Below are 17284 nucleotides of genomic sequence, written 5' to 3'. Positions count from 1 at the left end.
TGTTTAACTTAAACTAAAAACCATAAAGGTTTTCTGGTTTGATGTAAAGGAAGTAAGAACTAGTTTGGATAACTGTTCTTCAGACATCTCCAGTTTATGTTAAACAAGAACAAAATGATCTTTTCCTGTGGAAGCCTTGTTTCATTTTTTTCTAGCTTTTAATTCATTTGTTTTAAGTGAGCTTGGTCTTTAAGCTGAAGGGGAATCAATGTCATGTACAGTGGGGAAAATAAGTATTGAAAGCATCAACTTATTTCTCATTAAATTTATTTCAAAAGCTGCAATTCAAACAAAATTTCTACCAGACATTGGTATTAACTCAAATAATCCACACATGAAAAGAAATCATGACATTCAAGAACATTAATATTGATTATGCAGAATTAAGTACGATAACACAGGGGAAAAGTATTGAACACACCATGGAAAGGCTGTATACTTTGGCAAGGAAATGCACCATACCTCCTGAAATCTGTCAGTTATTACTTGAACTTCCAATTAGTGCAAACCAACATCAGCTGGGCAACAGTAAATTGATGGTCCTCAAAAAAGGTTGTTTTTTCACCAAGCAGTTAAATACGTCATGCCATATGATGGGTAAAGGCAAAGAGCTCTCTGAAGACATTCGCAACCTGATTGTTGCTCAGCATCAGAATGAAACTGGTTACAGACTATACTATATCAAAGCACCTGGATATTCCAGTCAGCACCGTTGGGGCCATTATACCCAAGTGGAAGAAGCACTACCTTACCATCAACAGGCCACACACAGGAGCTACTTGCAAGATTTCTGACCAGGGAGACAGAAAGATAGTTAGAAGAGTACTCAACAAGCCAAGGACCACCCTGAAAGTGCACCAGAAAGACTTGGAGGCAGCAGGTACAATTGTTAAAGAGAAAACAATATGCAATGCACTCCACCACCATGGCCTCTATGGGCGCTCACTCCATTCTTCAAGAAAAGACATGTTGAAGCGCACATCACCCAAAAAAACACTATACCAACAGTAATGTTTGGAGGTGGAAGCATCATAGCATGGGGTTGTTTCTCATCTCATGATATTGGCAAACTTCATATAATTGACAGAGCAATAAATGGAGCCATATATCGAAAATTCTTGATATGAATCTGCTGCCATCCACCAGGAAGATGAAGATGAGACGTGGCCGGACCCTCCAGCAGGACAACAATCCAAAGCACACGACAAAGTTGAAAAATCTGTTTGAGCTACCCCTTGAAACCAGCTAATTTTTGCCATCTAACTGACTTATTGCAAGGGGATACTGATGACCGCAGCAGTGGATTTTATACTTTTTCTTACTAAATTACATTTGGTTCAACTAATCAATTAGTACCTTATTAAATAGAATGAGGTGTATTTGTGGTGAAAATCAACAGGTTTGGAATGGCTGTCATACATCATGTAAAGTTGCTGATTTCAGGGGTCTTGTGATTTTTACATGTTTTTATAACTATAAAAGTGGTTATAAGGAACGGTTGACAGTTGCAAAAACGGTGGAACAGTGGTTGGTTACCTCACGTGCCACAAATTTCTATTGGTACTTATTGGCAGTAAATTCAGACACTGACTGATTAAATAACAGAGACAGAACGACGCCACTTGAGCGACATTCAGCAGCGGTAAGTTGTCAGTTTTCCCTTTTGCGCTTGAGTTTGGTGTAATCGTGGTTCGATTGCTTTGGTCTGGTTCGATGACGCGAGCAGGAAGCGAGTTGTGTGGCTGTGAGCTTATTGACTGGTCAAAGAACGAAAAGACTAGTTTAGTTTGTTTTTTTAACAATGTCCCGACTATTTTTAACAAATCTCTCCTGTTCGAAGTTGAACTTTATAATAGCGCGGGAATCTTTGTTGACACTGCGAACCGGAGCGCGAGTTAAGCAGTCTCAGTCAGGCAAGCTCTGTGTTTTTATCCAACAACAAAGAGGATATGTCGGGGGGTTACGCTCAGATTTTTTTAAATACAGATCAAAGTCCAGGATTTGGAAATGTGGTGTTGGGGCAGGGATTGCTTTGGCTGTTGGACTGAAATACTACGCGGACACAGTTTGTGATGATAAAGTCATAGATCCAAAGAATACAAATCGATATACAGACGCAATAACGGTTAGCAGGGACCTTTTGGAGCGGATAAAGGTAGGCACCGAGGTAGGCCCTTTAGTGCCTGGGTTTGAATTGGGCTAATTTTATCCTCCTGTCATTTAATCACTGCAAATGTAACTTAGTGTCACCTTAATAAGCTCAGTGTGTGTGTCTGTCCCAGGCAGAGGTCGGGGCTCCGGGGCTTGTGGTTGGGGTCTCTGTGAACGGTACCCATGTCTGGTGTGAAGGTTGGTGTCCACAGAGTCCATTTTAATGTGCTTTACAAAAAAAAAAGAATGTAGTATCACCATGTTTTCTTGCTCAGCCCACGGGTTCACCAACAGGTTGACTGGTGCAACATGATCTACAACAAAAACGACGAGTTCAGCCTTGTATGTCTTTAAAGAGTTTTAATCAAGATATGGTTAACTATGTTGCTATTAAACATTTTAAACAAGAAAAATAGCACAAAAAGGGCATTTCACAGTTTTCCACAACCAAAGATAAATCTTTTAACATGTCCTAAAACCCCCAAGATGACACATTTAAGCAAATTAGTAGCATTTGAGGGCCATTCACCCTAATGTGGACAAATAGGAAACGTTTTACTCTTTTACTTATGCATTCATACAATAGTTACTGGGGTTTTTTTCCTTAACCAATCAGTGAATGATTTGTTTTGTTATTTCATTCATGGAGACTTAGGAGCAATTTGCTGAACTGTGTTGGACTTCTGCAGACTTTATTTTACCCACAAGACAAATTACGGTGTTATCATGCCAATACTGGCAGGACTCACCATGCTCAATTCTTGATCTAACAGGGGCCAATACTCAAAGGCAATACATTTAAAAAAAAAAATAGCTTGCAGCTGTGTTTGCCTTGGGATGAGTGTCCTATTCCAGTTGTTGGTTTAAGTGGCTTTTTGTTTGGACCATGAACTAAGCCTCTGCAGAACAACCTGTCCCAGTGGAGTGGGATGTAAAATAAAGGATGTGCATAAGTCATGGTTTCTTTCCTTTTAAAACAAAAGGAATCCGAGTTACATTTTCAATTGCAGTATATTGCATCTTACATATTTCTGAAAGGAAATCTGGAGACTCCTGGAAATCATTTATAAGATGCATCCATATTCTACGTGTAATCCAGGGATCGGTTATGCTGATTTGGAGAACCGTGTGCCATGCAGCCCTGACACAGTGATGCGAATCGCCAGCATCAGTAAGCCCCTCACATCTGCAGCAGCTGCACGACTGCTCGAGGAGGGGAAATTGGATCTTGACGTCCCTGTCCAGCAATATGTCCCGGAATTTCCCCAGAAACAATTTGATGGACAGGATGTAAGCTTCTTGAACCAGATGTCAGAGATTTCTCATCAGCAATAATATCATTTTCTTCCTTTTTTTGTGTCCAGCTTACAACCGTATAAATTGTTCTGTTCTGTTCTTTCAGGTCACGATAACCCCTCGTATGCTTCTGTCCCACCTTAGTGGTATTCGGCATTATGAGAAAGATGCAAAGAAAGTAAAAGAGGACAAGGAGAAAGCGAAGCGACTTTTAAAGCCTCAAATAAAAGAAAAAGAGACTGAAAAAAGCTCATCAGAAAACAAAGATAAACCCACTGCAACTGAACAGAACAGCAAACGGAAAGAAAATGCTCAGTCCCAGAAGAAAAAAGAGTTTGAGCATGAGGAATATTACTTAAAGGACAACTTTGAAAGTGTCACCCAGGCTCTAGACCTCTTTAAGAATGACCCACTCATTTTCAAACCAGGTACAGCACAAATTAAATTCTGAACTTTTAAACAGTTATTATATTGCTAATGCCTGTAAGAGTAATATAACTTTATTCTGTTACTACATGCAGGCACCACCTTCCTGTACTCCACCCATGCCTTTACCCTCTTAAGTGCTGTAGTGGAGCGAGCTGCAGGGCAGCACTTCCTCGATCTAATGATGAACATGTTTCAAGAGCTGGGGATGCTCAATACTGTGCCTGATGAGAATGACCGTATTATCTACCACCGCTCCAGGTACTCTATCATCTCTGATGCAAAGCTATATTCAAAATACTCACTGCTCAGTATAGGAGAAATATACCTGTTTACCAAAGTGGAACTTTTTGTGATCTCTTATTACTTTGAGTTTGTTTTGGTAAAAGTTTCTTAATGAAATTATTTTTGCTGTTGCTTCTTGACAGATTTTATCATATCAACAAGAAGGGACGTGTTGTGAACTGCCCCTTTGTAGACAACTCCTACAAATGGGCTGGAGGCGGCTTCCTCTCCACTGTGGGTGATCTGCTCCTGTTTGGTAATGCTCTGCTGTACAGCTACCAGATGGCACACCTCAAGGACACCAAAGGCCTACTCCCTGGCTTCCTGAAACCCCAAACATCCATTGATCTGTGGGCACCAGTTGAGGCGACAGAGGCCAGCTGGGATAAGGATGGACTGTATGCTCAAGGCTGGTTAGTCGTGGAGAAAGCACAGAAATACGGCCAGTGCAAGAAGCGCAGACATTATGTATCACACACAGGAGGAGCCGTTGGAGCCAGCAGTGTCCTCCTGGTCTTACCAAGTGAGGAGATAAACCAGTGCCAAAAACAGACCCCACTCCTCCCACAGGGGGTGGTGGTCACCATCATCACTAACATGCAGTCTGTTGGACTAAACAGCACTGCACTGAAAATTGCTCACGAGTTTGACAAAGCCAGATGCCTGTAAGAGTAAGTTTGTTTACAGAAACACGCAAGTTTACATATGACTGATATTAAACTATTGTACAAGTTTTGATACAGCTTTTAAATAACTACACAAATTTTTTTGAGAAATAAAATGAAGTTAACATTATTTCTCATTTGTTTTAAGTATTTTTCAAATTTCTGATGACTTTTTTGCAAACTGTTCACCACAATACATGTCAGTGCAATCATAATGCCACTAGGTGGAAGCAGTGTACAGTGCATAGTCCTGGCATTTCTAGCATGTAGTCAGTATGACCAAACACAAAAGTCCATGCATTTCTGTATTTCTATTTTTAAAAGCTAATACAACATTACTTTATATACCCATGATCATTTCTTAAGAAGAGATACAAATAAAAATACGCAATGGAAGATATTTACTGCTGTTAGAATAGTACTTACACCAGGTTGCAAGTTTCAGGGCCCACCCTAAACAGATATTTCCTCATAGCTACATGACATCCTTCAAGTGAAACCTTGTTGTATGTTAAAGTAATACTATCTTTCGATATTTAAAGGGCACACATTTTCACAAGTACCACGCAAACCTTCAACACATTTTTCAAAAAGTGCCAGTGTTATGACATAACTTTTCACTATCAAATAGCACAAGTTTTTTACTAGTATAGATAATTTCGAGGAGTAACAAAACGTCAATCGTCCAATATATTTTCTCAATTGGCTAAAAGCAACAGTTGTGAGAAAACTGGAACTTTGCTATTAAAATTTAAATACATAGATTTAAATACATCCATTTTAAAGCAGTTCAAAAATATGAAATCTCCTCTAAACTTGTAAGATTGACTTGTATCTGACGCCACCAATCCCATCCTCAATCTCCTGGGATCTCTCGTGCCCCCTTTTTTAGATTTAAGGAGACTAAGGAATGGCTTGGGAAAGGCTAATTATACTACCTCCCACACACTGCGGATATGTGTGTTCCTGCATGTCCAGCTTTGTGAGAGTCTATTTCAGCTCTAAAACTGCAAAGTGAGGCCATCCTGACCAGTATGTAGTACTTTACAGGGCACTTGTGGTCTGAGGTTAAGATTAGATTTAGGCTTAGGTTAGAGGGAGGTTAATGGCTGAGGCTTGTGTGCTGATGCTCAGGTTTAAAAGATGGGGAGAACTGTACATCACAGTCTTAATGACAGCACAATTTATGTGTGGTTGTGTGTGGTCTACTGTCAAAAAATCACAGTCAAATCATTGGTTTGAGATTATTCAATATAATTAAACAGCTACAAATATTTACTTACAGTACACTGAGTGTATTCATTAATAAATGCATGTGTATAAATTCCATAAAACCAGTTAAATAATCAAGATATTAATTCTCTTTATACTTATAAACAGTCCAATTAGGCGTCATAAATACATTCCTGACAAAGCACGTAGATTGAAATGTGACTTATTAAGAGTAACACCAGTGCTAACTCCAAAGCTGTGTTCAAAAGGCACTATGCAAGGTGTGAAACATTTCCCACCCACTCACATTTGTTTCACACCTGTTGAGTGTGTTTGTGAGTTACACCTTTCTAGAGCAAACACAAAGGAATACAGAAATCTCATGAGACTGTTAATGAGCTATCAGCCCTTTACCTGCTCTGACATAAAAGAAAATCATTGCAGCAGTTTGCCAAAGTCTGATCTGTGATCGTAGTACCAGGTCCGATAAGGCAAAAGATACTCAACTTTGAGAAATATTTCATCATCCCATCTAACACACAAGCAGAAGAGAAACTGGAAGAAACACTGGAAGAAAGGTCATACTCTTGGTTTCACCATCCAATACGGTTGCTGGTTGTTTTGTCGCCTCTGTTGTTTGGCTTTCAGCCTCCTGTGTGAAGAAAAGGAACGGTTAATAGCTTAAAAAAAAAACACCTACTGTAAAACACATAAAGAACTACCACATCCTAAGGCTATTTTTAGACACCTTTAGAATGCTGATAATCCCAAAGCGATAATGCACTCACTTGCGTACATAGTAGATAACAAATGCCAGCACCACTAAGATGAGGAGGGACACAATGACCACGGCTGCAATTAACCCAGCCTCCCCTGCTTTGGAGGACATGCTGAAGAGCTGGAACTGCTCACATCTGCTGCCTTTGTAATTTTCATTACACCTGAAGTAAGACAGAAAATAAAAAAACATAGTCTGTCACATTACCTGACAAATGGCACCAAAGTGCTAGTGTAGTACTGAAAGATTACTGAAGATTCATCATCATGATAAAACATTTAAAAAACAGGAATTTTAGTTAACTCACACACAGGAGAGTGTATTCATTGAAAGTATTTTATAGCATGTCCCTCCATTCATGCAATAAGTGGCCTCCTGTGGGTCACAAGGGGCTCCATGATCTACGAGAAGATTTAACAGTTTAACATTTCAGGAATCAAATACTATACATTTGCAACATATATTCAGTTATTAGAATGATATTTTTATCATTACCTGCCATCATTTGTGACTTTTTTGTTTGACCCTGAGAATACAAGAAGCATTTTTTGTCACAGCCACAAAGTAATCTCTTACTTCCTAGTAACACACTGATTTGTGAATGGGGTATATTACTGCTTTGACTAATTTAGATAAATAAATAAATAAATAAATAAATAGATAAATAAAATCTTACTTTACCACCTTGTGAAATCCCAGCTTTCTGTCGTTAGTGCAGGTTCCCAAAGTGAGTCATAGTGACGCCTCAAACTAACCCAGATCTGCTTTTTGTTGGACCTCTGAAGTCATGTGGGCGTGTTCCTCCAAGAAAAATGTTGTGATTGCAGTTTGTCCACATTGTAAATGGCAACCCAAACGTCAGGATGCAAGGTAATTTGTAAGTATGCCATAGTGTCGTTTCATGGCATGCGAGTTATACAGGCAGGGCTATTAAAGGTCAAAAGTGTTCTGAAGAGAATCAGACAATGGAGGTGTCTGTGTTTTTGTCACAGGAAGGTCATGTAGATTAACTTTTGTTTTTGTTGTGGTATATTTAGTGTCTCTTGGGATCAGGCAGATGGGTGAGGAAATCACCTGTTGTGCATGTGAGCTCAGCGTGTCTGGGTTTGGTAAGAAACACTTGAATGACTGGTATGTAGAGAAGGCATGAATGGAATCGTGGGAACTTTTTTGAACTCTCTAAACAAACCACGCCACTTCCTTCTAACAAGTAATTACGTCTGTGTGCTCAAAACCGTTAGTTGAGTCATAAAAGGGTACCTATCAATGAAGTGTGATTGGACGTAATGATTGTGCAGTCAGGGCTTGGTTATTGCCAGATTATGCATGATCTCTCTGAAGCAATATAGTGGAAATAACTAACTTTAGGGGTGTGTCTATTTGCTGTCTTATTATTTTACAGTAGGCCTATGTCATGTTATAAAAGTGCCTACAATCTGTGAATTAGCTCGCGCCGGTTTCACTTATTACTGGTCATCCTTTAACCCTGTAAAGCCCAAACCATTGAATAATTGACAGAAAATTCCAGTTCTTTGAACTTGGAGCCTTGATTGGTCCCTCTAAACAACCCTCTAAAAAATTTTCAAATATCACTTTCCATATTTGAGTTTCAATTTGTATCATATTTGATACATCAGGTCACAATGTTCAACGATTGTTTTTTCCTGAACAAACTAAAACATAATAATTCACAAACAAATCTAACAAATTTGTATTTCCAAACATAAACAGTGCTATCATCATGCAGTAGTGAGAAAGCCACCAATGGATCTGTCTGGGTGGAAGCCTGGAAAACATAACATTTTAGTTGTTTTAAGTCATTTTGCGGTTTACAACCTTTTTATTTTATATGGTGAAAGTCCTGAAAACAGTTTCTCTCCTTGTTCAAGCAAAGATGCACTCTGCATTTCTGACAGTACACATGGGCAAAGTAGCCTGTGCACTGCTTGCATCTCTGTCGGGTTTCCCATGTTGGGAAATGATCCAGGCCATCCTTTCATACAGCAGTACAGCAAGTTACATACCTAGTTTTTTACTCTACATGTACCAAATTATGTAATTTAAAAATAAAAAGACTGTATGTTGCTTGATGTTAGGTATAATGCATGAAATACAATTAAATGGCAATTGACTGTTATAGAGTTACATGACCTTATGTACCCGCTGTATCAAATTTGATACGTCATCTTCAACATGGTTTACCAAAACATATATAGTGATTTTTTTTTAGTATTTTTACTTTGCATGAACCCAGTAACTGCTCCTTTTGATGTGCCAGAAAAAGATTACGTTTTTCTTACCTTAACCTTTCCAAACTTAGCAAAGTTCTTTTTGAAAAACCACCTGTGTCCAATTCCTGAGTCATAGCAGTCTTTAAGTGTCACTGAAAGGGCGGCTAATGAGTGACTTACTACCCAGTGTTGGTTTATCTGTGCACTGCATGTATCTGATTGTATACATCGGGTTTTTCAGGAAAACGTATACCACACTGCTTATGTGGAGGGCTGAAAAAGTCGTGTATCAAATATGATACGTTTGGTATTATAGGGTTAAAACATTTTTTAGTTTCACTAATCTATTAATGTGGTTATTTAAAACATTTTCTTGTTGCCTTATAAGTTATTGGTAAAAATATAAAAACTACTGGCCTAAGTTGTTAGCATGAGCATGTAGCACAACAGACGATGTATCGACCTAAACAAACAAATGGACAGGTTAGCTCAGCTACCGCGATAGAAATTTTAAAAAATAAACAAGAATTAGAAAAAAACTTTATGAAATTATAATATTGTGTAAAACTCTGTAGTTGATTGTGCATTAAAAAAAACTTCTTGTCATAGGAGAAACAAGTCCTTGGCTAACAAAAAATAAACATTTAGGTTGTGACGGTTTTATTTTTTCAATGTTTTGTTTTCTTTCTGTAGCCTTACTTATTAGTTTACTGTTAGTTATTCACTGACGAAAAAATAAGAATACAGCCTTTATATGGCTATATTCTCTCTCTGATTCTTGCCATTCCTTCACTATCTGTCTGACCCCTTTTTGTTTTTTTCCCGGGCCTAATTCCCGCGCCACATTTTGAGACACATCCCAAATGTCTCAGCAAGTCTACCTTGGAATACTGGTTTGACCGTGCAGACTTCTAAAAAGCACACTTACACACTGTAAAGCCACAACAGGATGCTAAAAACCCCACTTCAGGTCAGTGTTTGAGTATTAGCGATTATTTTTCGCGCGGGTGGGTTGTTATCGCGAGGAACTCTGACGCTCAAGAGGTGAAGTGAAGCGAGAGTGTTTTTCTACGTCGACGCTTTCGGGGTGGCACAGAAAGAGGGATGTAGGCTCTTGTAAGAAAACGTTATCATTGCTAGTGCATGTGTTTTATTTGGAACATTTTTGTCATGGCGTTATTTTTCTTTATCCAGCTCCATTTCCTCTGCGCTGACGACTGCTCGTCACACATCTGACGCCGCTGGATCCCAGTTTTCAGCACCTGGACAGCTCCTAGTCGCGCGAGCCTCCTCTTCTCATTATCGGGCACATGGAGTCCCTGGTGTGATTGTGGGGGAAGCCCTGCGAGCACATTATGCCTCCCACCGAAATAGACTGCGTTTTCTCCCTGGTTCAGTGACAGTGTCGTCGTCTCTGCTGAAGGATGCTGCTTTCAGTCCGGAGGAGGTGTTTTCTTCGTCCGCTGTCTTACGGGTACTCGGCCAACGCAAATTTGGGGGAAATCGCAGCCTACACACAGCCAGATCCGAGCTTCCCTCACACTGATCATCACTATCATCATTACCATCATCATCATCATCATCGGCGAGGAGGGAGATATTACCATCATCTCTGCGAGGGCAAAGGAGTCACGACAACACTTTGCACGATGTAGAGAAAACAGAAGAGGTTGGTGTGTCTTTGGGCTCCTTTCTTGTCCTAATTGATGCATTGGTGTATGTATGAACATGGATGAAAGTGTGTGGGCTTTGAGCTAAGTAAATATTAACAGTAAAACAGTTACTCATTCAGTAGAATGAAATTACTGTTAAGTGTTTTTGTTAGGGTTAGAAGCAGACTGCATGGAGAAACAGAAACCCTACTTTTCCTTTGTTGAGGCGTTGAAATAGTGAAAGATTCTGCTGTGTGGACACCCCAGAACACCAAACTTGTACTGTGGACTTTTATTTAAGTTGCAACCTAAGATGCAGATTGTAAAATTATATATCCGTGATTTATTCAAGTCTAGATATTATTTGCTTTGTAGTGAAATACTTAAAACAAACACTGTTCTGACTCACCGCTCTGGTCACCCTGTCAAATATTCCTCATGCCTTATTTTGGTTTCCTGCTTAACACCAGATTATTTGGGGATGCAGCATTATAACAGTGTCACCCTCAGCCCTTCAATGACCTGGGCTGATTTATCCTGAGTAGCGTTTAATCTGCTGTGCTTCACTACATTACTCTGCTTTGGTCTCCTGTGGCTGTGAATGCTGACTCCTCACCTGTCCATGCTTGAAGGTCTCCTTTTCTCCTCTTCGTGTCCCACAATTCCTCCTGAATCCATGCATGGAATCATGTGAACAGAGAAAAACACTTATAAATATTTCTTGTCAGCGACTGATTTCAGCATAAGAACTATGTGATACTAGGAATTGCCTTGTTTTATTTTGCTGGAGTGGATCTTTCTCATTAAAGTAGTGACTTGGTTTGTGGCTTTCTGCTCTGCTCATGTCATGCATGTCTGTTCTCTGCAAAGCAGCTGGAGCAGTGCTTTCATTGAATGGGCTCGGACATCAATGGCTCTCTATCCTGTGGCACAAAGAGCTAGCATCCTGCTGCACTTGCTATGCAAGAGGTGTGATGTTCCTCAGCCCCTGATTCACAGAGCGGATCGTATATTGGAGGAGATTTAAAATCCATTACAGTTTAGTGCTCCCTGGGAAAATAGTTTAACAGAGCATAGCTAAAGCTGAAGTTAGGACAGGGTGTCTTCAGGAAAAGTAAAACTGCTGATACTTTCATGATAATTCTACATGCATTTGTGTTTAATTATCCAGCTGTATGTAGACATTGTAAATTCATAATTTTGTGATAAAATTTTTTGCTATTGACCTTTGAAACATCAGGACAGGCTTCCTCCCAGGTTTGTTAATCGCTGCTCTGGAGCTAATCATAATCTAACACTCTTCCTGAAGTGATGGATACACTTTATGATTTCCATTCCTGTAATAATTACATTGTTCTAATCTTTTTTATAGGAGTGGTAGGAGCCAGGTCTCTGCAGTGTTGAAATCCCATTTCACACAAGGGGTCTTTTAGTGTGGTCGTCAATTTGGAGGAAAGATACCTCAACATGAGCAACCCCCAGTAAGTACAACACACCCACCAGCGTCACATGCGAGTCTAAATAACTAGAGCTGACAATCATTATTACTATTAGTATAGCTGAAGCAGGTTCCTTAACAAGGCAGGTGTGAAACAGGCTGCAAAGTGAGCATTATGCAATCTAAATCTGGAGACAGAAAATTCAGACTCAGATGCTGATGTTTGACAACATTACAGAAAGTTTCCCGACTGAGATGGACTTTTATTGTCAAGAAAAGATTCTTATTTTAGCGAAAGATGCTTCTTTAGAGACAAAACAAATGTTTTTACTTTGAAGAACACCAGGGTTGCTTGTCCGTCACTGCCTCTGAGGGTTAGTTTGTTTGTGTAATTGCTAGATTTTCATCTTTTAGCTTGTTAGATTGTTACTTTTGATACTTAGAATACTGTTTGAATTCACAATAACAGAAACAAACCAACATGTGAATGCAGCATGTGGCCAAAAGCCCACAAGCTCCCCTTGTAAAATTTGAAAATCTTTGCAAAGAGAAATGTATGACTGTTTCTTCATTCAAGAAAATACATGTGACTCTTTCATTTAAAAAAAAAACATCCATATGTGTGGGTTCGTTTCTGCAATGATGCTGGACATACAAGTTAAAAAAAACACTGTAAGTAGACCCCCTGTGAATGACCTTTAGGGATCAGCAGGAAAGCCAAACTCGGCCTTGTCCTGCATCTTTGAGAGCAAGAGAACGGCCAGCCAGTTCCAGTCTCCTCTGGCATCTCTTAGCATTCAGCAGGGATGTTCACTTGTCATCTTCTCTTATTAATAATTACTCTGTGTGTGGTCCTCCAGACAGGCCCTGCATTCAGATGGCGGTACGGGCTGGGGCTAAGAGAAGGGGAAGAGAGTGAGCAGGGGGATTGGAGCAGGAGGAGGAGGTGGAGTGGATTGGAATGGAGTGGAGTGGAGTGAAGGGTGAATGCAGAATGGGTTCAGTCAGCTGCATCTTCTGATTAAAGGCACAGGATGCTGCTTCCAACAAAATAAAAGTCTCTGTTCAGACTTCAGACCACCAAGTTAGTGTAGCTGGTTGTTGATAACAAGAACATTTAAAGGAGAATAAGCTGTAGAAGAACCAGATGACATGGAAACTTTTAAATATTTTGTACAAAGATGTATTTTCATACTGCTGTTAAGTAACATGTGGGAAACGTGTTATTTCTTAGGAGATGTTTTCACCCCTGCTTATTTGGACCTGATGCTGCTGTAAATCCTGCTTCACCTATTCTTTCTCCTCTCCCTGTGGCATCTCTGCTGTGAAACAATGGGCAGCATGATGGGAAAATCATTAGACTTCTAAATACAGAAATCAAAATGTAACACATTTCACACAATGGTTTAAATGAAAAATGTCAAATCTATTTGCTCATTCCCTAAGAATACCAGCTAGAGCTGCATGATTTGGCAAAACTGTGCGATGAGCTTGGTCAATGGTGTGATTGGGATTTGGGGTTATAATGAATAATAGTATTATTGGTAGTTGTGAAATATGCATTTTTGAATTAAAAAAACAATAATAATTTTAAACATTTTGAGTCAAAAAGTAAAGCTAAAAAATCTTGTACAGTACTGTTTTCAATGCACTACAGTGCTGTCTATTTATATTCTACTTTTAAATGAGTTCGGCTTTTATTAGTTTTAATTTTTGTTAAAGCTGAAGCCTGTTTTTCCGGTGTTTTTAATAAATAAGCAAAATTAAATGCTATTCATTTGAGTGTGGGCTCATATAATTCATGCCTCCCTGCATAAGTCAGTGCCCTGGTAAGGTTTTATGCATTTGTCGATCACATCATCAATAATTTGCAGGTGAATCAAAAAGGGTCCTGATTTCATAAATGTTTTAGCAAAAGATCTTAAGCAACTCCTATAAAAAGTGCCAGACGGAAAACAAATATTGAATGGGAGGGGTTTGAATATGATCCGATAAGAAGTCTTGTTTATGTTAAATCCTGTGTGTCTGTCAGGTTGATGGGCGTCAAAGAAGTACAAGAACATTTTAATGGCAGTCAAGGTTTTGTTGTTTCGTTAGTCCACCGTCGTAATAATGCTGAAAACACATGGAGTCAGTGCAGCAGATGGGCGTCAGAGAGTTTGGAACACTTGTACACACAGCCGCGCATTTAGCCATTTCCATCATAAAATCATAGACTTTTGTGCTTTGACATACTTGCATGTTCTCAAGCTGCACTTGCGATAAGATAAACCATGCAGCACTAATGAGTATGAGTATGAGTAGTATGCCTAGTAGTATGAGTATTTTGATTAGTATACATTGAAGTGTAAATATAGTGTGTAGTATGCCTAGTAGCATAAGAAGTATACCTAGAAGTATAAGAAGTATAAGCAGTAAGCCTGGTAGTATGAGTAGTATGCCTTGTAGTATGAGTTGTATGCCTGGTAGTATGCCTTCTGTATGCTCTGTAACCGTTGAAAATAAAGAAGACAAATGTTACACAAACACACTGATAAGGCAGCACTCTTCCTGTTTACACATTCAGTACACAAAGAGGAACACCACACATCCTGAGGAGCCCAGTGGTTTTTAAAACAAGTCAGCTAACATTTACTGGAACTAAGCTCTCAGTCACATGATCCTTTCCTCTTATTAATTTCTCAGCATTATAAAGCACTGTCTCCAATCATTACCACATACACTGTACTTCTGATTAGATATTCACCGATAAACAACTTAGTCTAGGGTGTGCCATCACTCTAATTTCTACATTTTGTGGTAGATGTAGGACTGCCACACTTAGTTTTGTACTCTGTCTTCTTCGTTCAAGACTTCTTGGATGTTTTTTTGTGTAGACTTCAACATAAAATGCCCTAAATATGATACACTACATGTCCACCATGTAGTTAGTATATTGGAGTGTCCTTCTGAGTGTTACTCAGTTGTGTTTTTCTGAATGCATAGATTTCTCCAACCTCCAGTTATTGACTTTTCTAATTTCAACATAGAAATAAGCAAGACAATATTCATTCCTTCAAACAACTTTTAAAGCATAGTGTGGTCACATTCTTGTTCTTATGAATAACATGACTACAAATCATAAGCTCAAACAATGACTCATTTCCATCAACATATGTTGTCTGTGTGGTCAAACTTAGACCATGATTGTTATTTTCTTCTCAAAGCCTCAGCTCTTCATTGTTTTGGAGCATTAAAGGGGACCTCATCGTTACACAGGGTCATGTGTTTAGATTGGTCACCATCGTTTGACTAAATAGTCAATCAAATTTCCCACCCTGATGCTAAAATTAGACAACTCCCAGGTGTTTTGGGAAATGACTGTGCTTTATCATGTATTAAAGGTAGGGTTTGCAGGTATTTTTGTTACTGTTAGTAAACGCAACATTCGAACTAGGCTCCTCCTCTGTGGATCAGTGCCAGCGGCAGCGCACGCCCACTACCTCTGTGAACACACTCACTAGCCCAGCAACCATTTACAGCATTGCGTTTCAATGTGGGATAGACTTGAGAGCTGTGCAACTGAATTGGCATGTAAGCACAAGCTAATCATGGTTATTTGACATAACTCCCATCACTCTTTGTCCTGTGCTGCTCACCAAGTTTTAGAAAGTTAGTGAAGTCAAGCCAAACTTCACCATCATTTAGGAAAAAGCTTTATCTGTTTGGTGTTTCCTTTCACTTTGGTTGTGTTTTTTTCCCTCCTGCTATGTTTACCATTGTAGCTGCTCTGATTAGCTTCTTCCACTTGCGACCATCAACACGCAAAGTCACTTGCGTCCTGTGCGTGCTGCGATTGGCTGATGTAACCACGCTCACTCTCCACCTCAAAAACGCCTTAATAGAACCAAAATGTCAACATACAGGATGAGGAGGTGGTTGAGGCAGAAACAGAGGCACATGTACAGAGGCCCGTAGACTGAGCAGGATTATTTCTTTAAAAATCAACATTTAATTTTTTTAAGGAAAATTTTACAGATTCTACCTTTAACCTACATATTGAAATGTAGACATCCAGAGGGAATGAATGTACATGGGTCTTTTGGCCTTTTAAGATTTTTAAGAATCACAAAAAAAAAAAAAAAAGTACTGATTAACATGAGCTATAGCTGTTGTTAGGTAATGCAGAGTTAATCTTAACGCTTGAGTAGTCTTCCTTTCTACCTACTAATTGAGCTGATGTAGACACAAAATATCGGATTCAGAGCTGAAGGGATCCTGTATAAACACAAAATAAAAAACTCCCAAGACCAACAAAAGACCCCCTCTCTCTATTCATGAGGCAGAATTGTCAACTGCTGTAATTTCCCCTTGGACCTCAAAGCAGCAGGCATTTCCTAGAATATCTGATCTTGTAAATGTATCACTGTGTCAGGAGCTTGTGTCAGGATAGTTGCTGCTGTTGGGAAATCTGGCCGGTGCCTGTAGAAGTGATTTGGCACATTGGTCCCCGTTTTCCTGATGATATCAGGGCAGTGAATTGCTGTGCACCAAGGAGCAGCCAAGTGTCCGTGTACAAACTTATTGGGTGAGACAGAGCGGCCGGGCTGCAGACAGCTGGCTGGAAATACGGTGGCAGAGAGCACTCAGAATGACAATGATACTGATGCCCTCTGCAAACCTCTGGTTCATGCTGAGGCAGCACTTCTCAACTCACTGAAGTGACAGAAGCAGAGAATTCATTGCTCAGAAGAGATGATTCATAATAAGATGAGACAGGCGTCAATCAGATGGCTTATCAGCTCGATGGGAAAGCTGCATTATAGTCCATTTGACCATTGATTTTGTCCTGTGTTAGGGGTGTATGGAATTATGATGATCATGAGCTGCTGTCAGTGTTTAGTTTGACCTCACTTTGTTTTGACTTTGTGTTATTAACTGAAAATGCAGTCCAAGGCCGAACAATAGTTAGTTTAAAGCTCTTGGGAGGAGTTTCCAGATGGTTACAAAATCGACTGAAATTACTGATGCCTCTCTGTGGTCTACAAAAGCTAGAGTGCTATCAGCAAGAGTGTTATTTTAAAACATTTTCAGATCCTATAAATCCTGAAGGCCCTTTTTAAAATTCTCAACAAAAAAAAATTGATGTTTGTGCTTTTTTTTTTTTTTTT

At 39.4% G+C, this 17284-nt stretch overlaps 3 protein-coding genes across 5 annotated transcripts in view; 2 read left to right on the top strand and 1 right to left on the bottom strand.

Moving 5' to 3' along the window:
- Positions 1 to 1674: 1674 nt before the first annotated feature.
- Positions 1675 to 5417, top strand: lactb (lactamase, beta). Of its 2 annotated transcripts, none has more exons than XM_074677035.1 (6): positions 1675 to 2167; positions 2283 to 2349; positions 3251 to 3441; positions 3554 to 3875; positions 3969 to 4134; positions 4302 to 5417. In XM_074677035.1, exons 1-6 carry the CDS (start codon positions 1802 to 1804, stop codon positions 4825 to 4827), a joined length of 1638 nt encoding a protein of 545 aa, XP_074533136.1. In that variant the 5' UTR covers positions 1675 to 1801; the 3' UTR covers positions 4828 to 5417. The 2 variants fall into 2 exon arrangements, with proteins under 2 accessions (XP_074533136.1, XP_074533137.1); XM_074677036.1 differs by having other exon boundaries at positions 1675 to 2155; positions 4302 to 5416.
- Positions 5418 to 5910: 493 nt separating this feature from the next.
- Positions 5911 to 11357, bottom strand: nrg4 (neuregulin 4). Its single transcript, XM_074677038.1, has 5 exons — positions 11313 to 11357; positions 7309 to 7339; positions 7121 to 7214; positions 6824 to 6976; positions 5911 to 6687 (listed from the first exon to the last, which is right to left on the bottom strand). Exons 2-5 carry the CDS (start codon positions 7316 to 7318, stop codon positions 6615 to 6617), a joined length of 330 nt encoding a protein of 109 aa, XP_074533139.1. The 5' UTR covers positions 7319 to 7339; positions 11313 to 11357; the 3' UTR covers positions 5911 to 6614.
- tmem266 (transmembrane protein 266) overlaps positions 9889 to 17284 on the top strand; it is a 32377-nt gene continuing 24981 nt past the window's right edge. Inside the window, exons 1-3 of one of the 2 annotated variants that reach the window (XM_074677033.1) lie at positions 9889 to 10014; positions 10239 to 10713; positions 12069 to 12177. In XM_074677033.1, coding sequence (XP_074533134.1) covers positions 12164 to 12177 — 14 coding nt within the window. In that variant the 5' untranslated portion in view covers positions 9889 to 10014; positions 10239 to 10713; positions 12069 to 12163. Of the gene's footprint in view, positions 10015 to 10051; positions 10161 to 10238; positions 10714 to 12068; positions 12178 to 17284 lie in introns of those variants that run through there. The other variant, XM_074677034.1, reaches the window with a different exon arrangement.

Source organism: Halichoeres trimaculatus, unplaced genomic scaffold, assembly GCF_033239565.1.
Source record: "Halichoeres trimaculatus isolate MK-OKI-2021-1 unplaced genomic scaffold, fHalTri1.1 fHalTri1_scaffold_10, whole genome shotgun sequence".
Taxonomy (NCBI): Eukaryota; Metazoa; Chordata; class Actinopteri; order Labriformes; family Labridae; genus Halichoeres; species Halichoeres trimaculatus.
Note: the sequence above shows the minus strand (reverse complement) of the source record. Positions and strands in the feature narration are given on the sequence as shown.